General features: G+C 29.1%; 1 protein-coding gene across 1 annotated transcript in view; it reads left to right on the plus strand.

Annotated features, from left to right (window-relative positions):
* LOC111638385 (protein boule-like) overlaps positions 1-12,719 on the plus strand; it is a 64,383-nt gene that overhangs the window by 22,349 nt on the left and 29,315 nt on the right. The window contains exons 5-8 of the mRNA XM_023384084.1: positions 1,233-1,244; positions 2,893-2,911; positions 6,416-6,537; positions 6,633-6,704. Coding sequence (XP_023239852.1) covers positions 1,233-1,244; positions 2,893-2,911; positions 6,416-6,537; positions 6,633-6,704 — 225 coding nt within the window. The remainder of the gene's footprint in view (positions 1-1,232; positions 1,245-2,892; positions 2,912-6,415; positions 6,538-6,632; positions 6,705-12,719) is intronic.

Raw genomic sequence — 12,719 nt, forward strand, 5'->3', positions numbered from 1 at the left:
CTGGAAAGAAGAATTTTTCATGGTTTTAAGGAGGATATCATGTATTTTAGCAGATACGTTGATGACCTACTTATATTATGGAGAAATAACAGCAGAATTAAGGATTTTTTGGATAAGATCAATGATAACAATGATGGCCTTACTTTAAGATTGGAGCAGAAGAGTTCCTTGAATCTGCATTTTCTCGACATCGATATTACATTCAAAAAAGGCCACCTGTCCACTAGCGTTTTTATTAAACCATCCCACAGCCCATTGTATATTCCCTCCCAATCCAAGGATCCGTATAAATATAAAATTGCAGCTTTCAGAGCTTTAATAAGAAGGGCATTTTTATATTGTGAAAGAGTACAAGACAGGAGGAAAGAAATAAATAGAATAATAAACGTAGCCAAGACCCTAGGTTACCAAAAAAGTGCAATTCTGGGAATGGTTAGGAAGTCTTTTAAAAGTCCTCCCAATAGAATCGTAAAATTTACATATAATGAAAGTATGAATAGAGTCATGAAAGAGATTGCTCACAGAAAAGGTTCGAGGATGCTTATAAAAAGGGCCCCTAATTTATACAAAGTCCTCAGGAATGATAAGGATGATATAATGTCAGAAGAGAAAGCAGGGGTTTATAGAATTCCATATGAGAACATGCAATTGGGCGTTAAAAAAGACTATATTGGAGTAACCACCAGGAGTTTAGGGCTTAGAATCAAGGAACATAGTTATAATATCAGAAAGGGGTCTAATGCAACAATTTTATCCCAAATTGCACAAGCAACAGGAGCTGTAGTCAAATGGAATGAGGCAACCATCATAAAACCTTTATCTTCTCTATCTTTGGTGTTGACAGCAGAAAAGTTGCAGATTTATAGGAGTAGAATACAAGAAGACTGTTTAAATGCGAGAGATGCAGAAAGTCTTCCCTCTGCATGGAAGTTTATAGTTAAGAAGTTTAATAAGAGCTCTAACCAATCAAAATAGTAGTTTTATTGCATGTGTTAGTAATTGCATTTATTAATACTTCTATATACATTTTTTACATTTTTATATTTTTTATTTTTGTTTTATGTTACTCTGTTGGTTATTTAATACTTTAATTTATTTTAATTTTATCTTATTTAATTTTGAATTTTGTATTCCATTGATGGAATCTTTTAATTCAAATGTGTTCTAAACCTGAGGATGGCCTGTGAATCAGGCTGAAAACGTTTGTCTGTTTCAAATAAATTATATTTCTCGGCAAGAATAAGGTGTTAGTTATATGTATAGTGATTTGCTGAGTACTTTATGATATTATTGTTATAACATTTTTATTCAAGATGTTTCAGTAAGCTAGCTTTTGTTTACTGAATTATGCTAATATCATTAAGTTAAAATAACTTGCTTTCTTAATGTATAAAATATCAAAGTAAGAGAATATATTTCAGAGAATTTTATTCAGCAAATGAAAAGGAGTAAAAAAAGTCAATTTTTTACCTCAAGAAACAACTCAAAAATTTTAATGTGTTGAAGATTCTCTCCAGTTCTTAACAATATAATGTGCTTTATCTTGAATCTTATTTGTTAATTGTACAAAATCCATTTAATTTTCCAATTCCTAAAAACTGCCAGAATCATCCAGAAGGCATCCAGGGGCATGAAAAGAATCCAGGGGCATGAAAAGAATCATCCAGGGGCAGGATTCGAACTCACAACTGCTGCTTATCATGTGGATGCATTGCCAGTTATGCTAACTCTGGTCCTATCTCATATTCTAGTATATATAATGCTCATAATATATACTGGAAACTGGCTCATAAGTACAGGTATACCTCGCCTTACGTCGGTAATTGGTTCCAGGAGAACGACGTAAGTCAAAAAACGACGTAAGTCGAACTTACTTGTCTCCGAATCTACTTATCACTAGGCTAAACCATAAATTAACATTCCCGGTTCTGTATTTTATTTATTAATGCATTTTTAATAATATATAGTTAATAAAAATCTATTTTAAGCTTACAAACAAATAAATTTTAGTTTTTAATATAGTACAAAAAAAGTAATCTAAATTTACGAATGCATGTACTGTAAATACAGTACATACTTGTATATATTTTAATATGATTTTATGTGCTTTAAACGTTTTTCTAGTGATATTACGACTTCAATACTTGTGGCGGACAGACGTAAAGTCGAATAAAATGACTTAAACTTGATTTTTATTTTTCCATATACTTTTTTAACAAGCAATGTATAATCGGGAACGACGTAACTCGAAACGACGTAAGTCGAGGTGTGCCTGTAACCGATAATGATAATGCTCTAATCATTGCCGGTTACTATGGTTTTTTTTCAACATATAAGCTGCAAGCCCTGATTAACTTTAAAATTAAAATATGATTAAAAATTGCATCCTGATATTGTGACAATATCACAATAAACAATTGAGATTTTAAAATTTAATAAGAGATTACTAACCACTTATCTCTAATCAAACTATTTAATGATTAATTAGCCTTAAATAGCTTGATAAGGAATTTGGCTATTAATTTGATATTTAAAATAAGCTGTAATATTCCATTTTAATTAATTCTAAATTTATAAATGCAAATTATTACATACTTTCATCATTTTTATTTTATACTAAATTGATTAAGGTAAATTAATGAAGTATTAAATTAAATGTGTTTTTTTTTATGGTAGAAATATAGTCAACAAATAATACATAAAATAGATTTATTAACAATTTTTTCTATTATTTATTTAATGAAATTAATGCATAAAATTTTAACTTCATTCTCTTTGGCAGAATTATTGCCAAAGAAAATAAAGTTAATATTAAATAAAAATGTACTAATTCTGATTTAATTAAAAATATATTAATAATAAAAATAATTATCATATATTTATTTATTTCAGCCATTTACAAGAGTTTATGGTAAGTAAAATAATTTATAAATTTATTTTAAATATTTTAAAATACCTAAGATGTTCAAATGAAATCATAATTTTAACATACTGAGAGATAACTGTTTTGAGATTATTTAATAACCATAAAACAGTTATATTTTGAACTATTTATATATAAACTAACTGATTAACTATATATGAACTTCCAATGCAAACTGGAAGCCACATCATTTTAATTCAAAAATGTTCCCCTGAAAGGAGTTAGATAGATGACTTATACAACTCTGTTGTTAAAGGAAAAGTATGATGTACAGGGCAAGACATTATTAATTTGATGGAGAGCATAAATTTTAAATTAAATAAGTTAAAAATTGCAATGCAGCATTGTGATGATGTCAAATTAAAATAATTGCTCATTATTATTATTATACTATTATTATTACAGTCAAACCTTGGCTTTTGAACTTAATTTGTTCCTAAAAATTGTTTGAAAACCAATTTGTTCTTAAACCAAAACAAATTTTCCCATAAGAAACAATATACAATGAATTAATTTGTTTCCAACCTCAAAACAAAGCCTTTAATTTTTTATATTTTTTTAGCTGTATTTCATGCTTAAAAATGCCTACAAATGCAATATAATATAATATTATCTATATCTATATCCATTTTATATAAACAGTATAATTTCCCAATAACAGACATTGTTGGGACCGAGAAGTTTGTCCGCTATTTAGAAGTACAGTACATGCTAGTGGCCATATTGTATTCTAACAAAGTTATTATAAAATGAAGAATACAATGGATTACAAAAACATCAAATTGTGTTAGGAATGTGAAAGTACCAAAAAAAAGAAAAGTATACATAGCATATATAATTAAAATATATATACAGTGTATTATTTATTTTTTCAGCTGTAAAAATTACATTTTAATTGAATTCTAAATAGCAGACAGATTCTATAGGGATATTTTAATTAAGTGGAATATAAAAATTACAACAAAACATAAATGTAAATGTTGATTAATTATTAATTCATCAAAAATGACCTTCAGAAATAACTTACAAAAAAGAAAAATGAAAATGTCATTATGAACAGAATGGTGGGCAAAAGTCTGTTTAGGCAACAAGAGTTTGAATGCCAAGTTACAAAGGCAGTTTGATAGCCACTTCAATGGATAAGAAAGGTATTTGGTATTCTTACATTTATAGCATCATTTATGACCTAAGCAACGAATAAAAATCAATATAGAGATTTGTCTGCTTTGTAATTATTGAGTAGGTGTAATTTTTAAAGAATTTTTGCCTTTTTCAATAAATGATTCATTAAAAATTACTTTAGCTAACTACAAAGCTGTTAAGTGGTCATCAAATTGTCTTCATAACACAGTCTTTGAGCTTTTACCAAATAAATGCTGTTGTCCTAACCTTAAAACTGTTTCTTTTTCATTTGTACTATACTATGGTTCTTATGGAATGAATGAATAACTGGAAAAGTTTATGGTTTCTTGATACCATAAGCTTAATTTCAACAATAAGACAGAGGTTTAACAACATTAATATATATGATGCTAAATGGTGATTGACAACTTAACCAGATTAATCTTATCTAATAGATAAAGAATATTGTTAGGCATTTTAAAACCTGCCCTTCTCTCCAATTTTTATTCTAAGCCAATCTTTATTTAATGCCAAATGTCAAAATTCATCTTCTGAAAGAGTATTTGAACTGGTTCTTTTAGTTTTAAACTATTTCGTAATTAATTTTTTCAGAATATTGAAGGTTAGGTCATAAGGTAGTTCATAAGGTAGGTTATGGACCACAGCATCCATTATTTAAAGTGTTGTGTATTTAAAGGTAAATATTATAGATGTCCTGTTTAAAGAGTCTGGGGATTGTAAAAATGTCCATTAAGTAGAGGTTCTGCTATTTGGGAGTGTCTGTTAATGGATATTTCATTATATATTGAAAGCAAAATGTTTTGTCACCATTAACCAAAACCAAAACCATCACTTTACAAAAAAAGTGCTATAAATAAAGACTTGACTCTGTCTGGATGAAATATAACAATATAAATTGTTTGTCTTGATTGATTAATCAAGACAGACAAGTACTTTATCCACACTTTCCAAAATATTATGTTTTAATTGCTTTGATTTAAATTAAAATTAATTAATTTTGATTTTATTTTTAATTTTAGTTTCAGTTTTGGTGTAAAAACCAGAGTTTTAGTTATTATTTTATTATTATTAATTTTAATTAATTGCTACCTAGTATTAATAAACATTATGTATTAATATTATAATATATAATATTATATTAATAAATTTTTGTTATTTAATATGTGTTAAATATCTTTACACAAGGATATGTGGAGGTCATTTATATTATATGAATGTCAATTAATGCAGGTTTTATTAATCAGTTTGATTTAAATTGAATTGTGAAAACTGAAAGTAGTATCTTACCCGCACACACATTGAAATCTAATTTGGATAACAACATCATTGATGGTTCATGTCATGACATCTGATGGCACGAGGCAATCTCTGCACCACTAACTTCTGAATTGGTAGTCTTGTTCTTGATTGGTCAGGCTGTCAACTTTCTTTAACACAGGAAGTATATGAAGTGACCATCTGTCTCTCTCTAATCTCTAATCTAATCTGTGGTTGGCTCTTGCTTAGTAGCTTGTTCAGTAACCGAGTTATCATACAGCAACTGAAGAAATATGGCATTTAAAATGTTGTTCATAAACCAAATTAAATTGTTTGAAAAGTGTGGTGTTTTGAAACCCAATGTTTGACTGTGTGTGTGTGTATATATATATATCCATATGTACTGTACTTATTCCTCGATTCACGTAGTTAATTGTATATTTATATATAGGCTTATAAAGTATCTTCTTGCATAATGTACTGTACAGTACATGCGAAGCCTGTTCTTACTTTTTAACAGCTTGTGNACTACGTGAATCGAGGAATAAGTACAGTACATATGGATATATATATATACACACACACACAGTCAAACATTGGGTTTCAAAACACCACACTTTTCAAACAATTTAATTTGGTTTATGAACAACATTTTAAATGCCATATTTCTTCAGTTGCTGTATGATAACTCGGTTACTGAACAAGCTACTAAGCAAGAGCCAACCACAGATTAGATTAGAGATTAGAGAGAGACAGATGGTCACTTCATATACTTCCTGTGTTAAAGAAAGTTGACAGCCTGACCAATCAAGAACAAGACTACCAATTCAGAAGTTAGTGGTGCAGAGATTGCCTCGTGCCATCAGATGTCATGACATGAACCATCAATGATGTTGTTATCCAAATTAGATTTCAATGTGTGTGCGGGTAAGATACTACTTTCAGTTTTCACAATTCAATTTAAATCAAACTGATTAATAAAACCTGCATTAATTGACATTCATATATATATATATTTTTTAATTTAAGGTTTGGTTAAATATGATCTACTTAAATCAATTAATAAACTAAACTTATTTTAATTACTATTAGATCCAACTCAAAGTGCTTCAAATGGGACCATATTTTATCATAATGGAATGCCATACACGTATCAGAATGGCATGGCCTTCTTTACTACACCAGAAAATCTATGTCAGCTTTCACCTCCTCAGGTTTAAATTATTAAATCAACTTCTAAATGCAACAATTTTTACTTTACATTCTAATTTAAAATATGATCAGTTTTAATCATTCTGTTGTTTTACAGCAAACTGCATATTCTGTAATTTATCCACATCCAGTCTATGTGCCTCAACAGCAGTTCCAATATCAAACAGCTGTAAGTATTAGATTTAATTTTCTGCTGTTTTCAATTTTTGTAGTAAAATTTAAAAAAAAAATTATTAGCTTGCCTATATTGAAATTATGGAAAATAAAATGTATTTTTTCAATTACAAAATGCTTCTGATCTATATATTTTTAAATACAAGGGTAGGCTGAAAAGTAATGCACACATGCTTGTAGAACACGAACAAAAACAAATATCAAGATTGGGCAAAAAGTACATTAAAGTACAATTCTTAAGCTTCAAAATCATATGTTTATTTTCAACATAGTCATCGTTAAGGCTAACACATTTCTCCCAACGTATAACAAGTTTTTTCATTTCATCACTGAAAAATTCTTCTGACTTTTTTCGAATCCAGGACTTGACAGCTGCCTTGACACAATTTTGCAGTGGTACATAGAAACTTTGCAAAAATTGAAGCATGCCATCAAATCCAAACATCCAGGAATGTTGACAGACAGCATCATTCTGTTGCAGGATAATGCCCGCCCACATGTTATCAAGGTTGTTTGACTATGCTGCAGAAGTTTTGCTGGAAACTTCTGCAGCGTAGTCCATACACTCTTGATTTTTCCCCATGTGATTTCCATATTTTTGGAGCCCCAAAGAAAGACATTTGTGGCCGTCAATTTGCTTTGGACAAAAAGGTGCACACCTGGGTACAATCATGGTCCTGTGGGCAATCGCAAACATTTTTCTATGAAGCATTGACCATCTTGTCTCACAGTGGGATAAATGTATTAATAGTTATGGCAATTACTTATGAAATAATAAACAGTTTACTTATTTTTTTCCCATCTGTCTCATTTTCATTTGACTGCCTCTAATATTAGGATAAAATTTGTGGGAGATAAAAAAAATTCACGCAAATTCTACATGCCCTAACCTTAAAAATTGCAAAAAATATAAAGAGAAACTTGTCTCCTACTCACTATATTTTAACAAAAAATGTTTAATATTTTTCCAATACATATCTGGGACAAACTTGTGGGAGATTAAAAAAATTAACAAAATCTACTATATTTGCATGAAAAATAGCATAAAAACTAAGAAAATATCTAAAAAAATAATTTCCCACACTTAATTTTTTAACACATTTCATATGGAAGATGAATAATTATTTTTTGATAAATTTTTTGTCTAATATATTTGATAAAATTACAAAAATTTAATTTAAAAAAAAAACAAACATTATTTTTTATCATAAAAATACTGGTGCACTAAGAAGTAGGAGATTAAAAATTGCATAAAACCATCAAAAATTTAAATGCACATACCTAAAACAACTAAAAAAAAAACCCATCTCCTACATACTATATTTTGAGATAAAAATAATATTTACTAAGTAATGTTTTTAAATATTTTATAACAAAACCAGGAATCAGAAAAAAAAATAGAAAATTACACTATATTTATATATACACACATTTTTAAGCAGCTAATTGAGACATGTGTTGTTAGTAATCAGATGAAAATAATTAATGTTTCATAATATAGTCAAGTTGCACATCATATTAAGCTTATAAAATTCTGAAGAGAATAGCAGTAACTCAAATAGTTTTGAAGATAGAGCCATTTTAAGATTTCAAAATGGTGCAGAAATTGCACAATTTTCGAAATTTTGAACATCAGTAACTTGAATACAGATTGTAAAAAATGTAAAATTTCAGATTTTTAACATAAACCTCTATAGTACGTCCAACATACAAAAAATTATCTTATTCTGAGATATGAAATTTGAAGGTTCAGGCCATTGGTTGATTTCACATGGAATGACCCTACAGCAGAAAGCAAGTTGGTTCTGCAAGAACTGTGGTAAAAATGCAGTTGTGTGTGGATCAACAACTGGAAGAAATTATTTTGAACACCATATTTTATATGGACTATCTATGTCAAAAGAATGAAAAATCATTTGTATAATTATGGTGTTCAAAATAATTTCTTCCTTTCTTCCAAAGAACTTGTTTATGCAACTGGACATTCCGTACTTTGTTAATTTTAATTTTTAAAAGTAATTTTCCCAGTTTCTTCTCATTTTACATTGAAAATGTGTTATTTTGCTTAATGCAGCTACTGCTTTAAAAAATTTGAAGGAAAAAAAATGTAAACAGTTTTTAACAATTTACTTTTTATTTGCTCAATTCATTTTTGTTTTTTTATATACGGAACCATAATTTTAAAAAATTAATAAAATTTGTTTTCCTGGTTTCTTCTTGTTTTAAAAAAATAAATAAATAAATGTGCTTTATTTTGTTTAAATTTTATAATAGTATCAGTATTTGCATTTTATTAAAAATAAATAGAAATTAAAAATGTTTTCAAAATAAAGCAAAGTTATTTAAATTTAGCAAGCGGTAGTTGGGTAAACTAAGACCTAAATAGTCCTTCAAGCAGGATAAGGAATAGTGGTAATTAGTAAAATCTGCGAGTCCTGTTAGTAGGATGCAGAAAAATGATATCCTCCACTTTCCCGTTAATAGAAAATGCATTGTTATTCTGGCAAGACAAAACCTTGGATACTCACTAATTCATGAAAAAGTTATGGCAACTAATCCATGCAAAATCAATGAAGTAGGCCTGTTGATTGTCGTGCCTGTCTAATAAAATGTTTCCTTTCCTAATGTCACCATGCAAAATCCCCTTCCCTAGATTTGGTACAAAGCATCTAGAATTGCCATCTTTTGTTCCTCTGTTGGATCTCTTTTCCATATTGGGTCGGTGTTAAGTTCTTCCAAGAGCAGTGAGTATATTTCACCATCTAAATAAGTGGTACAGTAAAGCCAAGGCAAGACCAGGGCTGTGTTCAGTAATGCAGAACATCTAAGTTAGAATTCTGAGTGGCTTAGTGGGCGGAGCAAAGAATGTTCTGAGCATCATTGAATGGCTATTCTTAGTTAGACAACTGGACAAAATGGTGGATGAAGTTAAAATTATGATTGCAACAATTGTCGCAAATGAACTGGTTGAAAAGGATAAAGTAACCAATACAATTATTCAAATAGATGCTGCATCAGATTGTGATAAAATTAATTAATTGAAATCAATGAAATGGATTGTTATTTTCTGTTAAAATGTATTCAGAATCTGTTATACCGACATATGATAATTTTACATTTCGAAGTCATTTAGAATGAGTTAATGATTTAGAATGAGAGTATAACTTTGTGATAGTTATAATAAGATACATTTAGTCCAATACAAGCAGCAATCTTGCAAATTGTATGATGAGACAAAAGCAATGACGTCAGTAGTAGAAGTTAGCATAGATAAAAGAAGCTGAATAAACTAGCTAGAACTCTAGTGGTGGGAGACAGAGCCATTAGTAGGGTATGGCCAATGTGGCCTCCACCAATTTAGTAAAGGCACCAATGAGAAAGTTTTGGAATAATATGTATTCAAAATTAATAACACAAAAAAATTTTTATATTTATATATACACACATTTTTAAGCAGCTAATTGAGACATGTGTTGTTAGTAATCAGATGAAAATAATTAATGTTTCATAATATAGTCAAGTTGCACATCATATTAAGCTTATAAAATTCTGAAGAGAATAGCAGTAACTCAAATAGTTTTGAAGATAGAGCCATTTTAAGATTTCAAAATGGTGCAGAAATTGCACAATTTTCGAAATTTTGAACATCAGTAACTTGAATACAGATTGTAAAAAATGTAAAATTTCAGATTTTTAACATAAACCTCTATAGTACGTCCAACATACAAAAAATTATCTTATTCTGAGATATGAAATTTGAAGGTTCAGGCCATTGGTTGATTTCACATGGAATGACCCTACAGCAGAAAGCAAGTTGGTTCTGCAAGAACTGTGGTAAAAATGCAGTTGTGTGTGGATCAACAACTGGAAGAAATTATTTTGAACACCATATTTTATATGGACTATCTATGTCAAAAGAATGAAAAATCATTTGTATAATTATGGTGTTCAAAATAATTTCTTCCTTTCTTCCAAAGAACTTGTTTATGCAACTGGACATTCCGTACTTTGTTAATTTTAATTTTTAAAAGTAATTTTCCCAGTTTCTTCTCATTTTACATTGAAAATGTGTTATTTTGCTTAATGCAGCTACTGCTTTAAAAAATTTGAAGGAAAAAAAATGTAAACAGTTTTTAACAATTTACTTTTTATTTGCTCAATTCATTTTTGTTTTTTTATATACGGAACCATAATTTTAAAAAATTAATAAAATTTGTTTTCCTGGTTTCTTCTTGTTTTAAAAAAATAAATAAATAAATGTGCTTTATTTTGTTTAAATTTTATAATAGTATCAGTATTTGCATTTTATTAAAAATAAATAGAAATTAAAAATGTTTTCAAAATAAAGCAAAGTTATTTAAATTTAGCAAGCGGTAGTTGGGTAAACTAAGACCTAAATAGTCCTTCAAGCAGGATAAGGAATAGTGGTAATTAGTAAAATCTGCGAGTCCTGTTAGTAGGATGCAGAAAAATGATATCCTCCACTTTCCCGTTAATAGAAAATGCATTGTTATTCTGGCAAGACAAAACCTTGGATACTCACTAATTCATGAAAAAGTTATGGCAACTAATCCATGCAAAATCAATGAAGTAGGCCTGTTGATTGTCGTGCCTGTCTAATAAAATGTTTCCTTTCCTAATGTCACCATGCAAAATCCCCTTCCCTAGATTTGGTACAAAGCATCTAGAATTGCCATCTTTTGTTCCTCTGTTGGATCTCTTTTCCATATTGGGTCGGTGTTAAGTTCTTCCAAGAGCAGTGAGTATATTTCACCATCTAAATAAGTGGTACAGTAAAGCCAAGGCAAGACCAGGGCTGTGTTCAGTAATGCAGAACATCTAAGTTAGAATTCTGAGTGGCTTAGTGGGCGGAGCAAAGAATGTTCTGAGCATCATTGAATGGCTATTCTTAGTTAGACAACTGGACAAAATGGTGGATGAAGTTAAAATTATGATTGCAACAATTGTCGCAAATGAACTGGTTGAAAAGGATAAAGTAACCAATACAATTATTCAAATAGATGCTGCATCAGATTGTGATAAAATTAATTAATTGAAATCAATGAAATGGATTGTTATTTTCTGTTAAAATGTATTCAGAATCTGTTATACCGACATATGATAATTTTACATTTCGAAGTCATTTAGAATGAGTTAATGATTTAGAATGAGAGTATAACTTTGTGATAGTTATAATAAGATACATTTAGTCCAATACAAGCAGCAATCTTGCAAATTGTATGATGAGACAAAAGCAATGACGTCAGTAGTAGAAGTTAGCATAGATAAAAGAAGCTGAATAAACTAGCTAGAACTCTAGTGGTGGGAGACAGAGCCATTAGTAGGGTATGGCCAATGTGGCCTCCACCAATTTAGTAAAGGCACCAATGAGAAAGTTTTGGAATAATATGTATTCAAAATTAATAACACAAAAAAATTTTTATATTTATATAGTATTTAAATGTCATTAAATAATTTTTTACAATAGCATTTTTTTAGAATAAAATTTAAAAAGGTGCCATTTTTATTCTTGGCCATAGGCATCCAAAATCCTAGTTACGGGTCTGGTGGGAGGAGTCAAGCAGTAGTTAGAAATGACATTAAAATCACAGCATAATTAGACTTACAAGGAGAGCCTACGGCTTTGGGGTAACGGATTTTGCTGATCTTTGTTGTAGAGGTAGTACACCATGTGAGTGTACTACCTGTAAAATACTAAAGTGCAATACTCAAATATAATCAAGAAAATCGAACTTAAAGTTTTTTAGCACTTTATATATAAATTATACGTATTTCTATTCAAGCGTCCTGTGGCAGAGTGGTAACGAGTCAGATTCATAAGCCTGAGTTCTCGGGTTCGATTCTTGCGTATAATTTTTTTTTTAATTCATAAATACTTATAATGTATTTATTTATTTACTCATTCATTTATTTCTTATTATTTATTTATTTTAATTTAATTTCTACTATTCCAAGTCTAATATTTTTATACTTTTGTTGACAATAACAG

This window comes from Centruroides sculpturatus, unplaced genomic scaffold (genome assembly GCF_000671375.1).
Source record: "Centruroides sculpturatus isolate CEXI.00-Female unplaced genomic scaffold, Cexi_2.0 scaffold985, whole genome shotgun sequence".
NCBI classification, from domain to species: Eukaryota; Metazoa; Arthropoda; class Arachnida; order Scorpiones; family Buthidae; genus Centruroides; species Centruroides sculpturatus.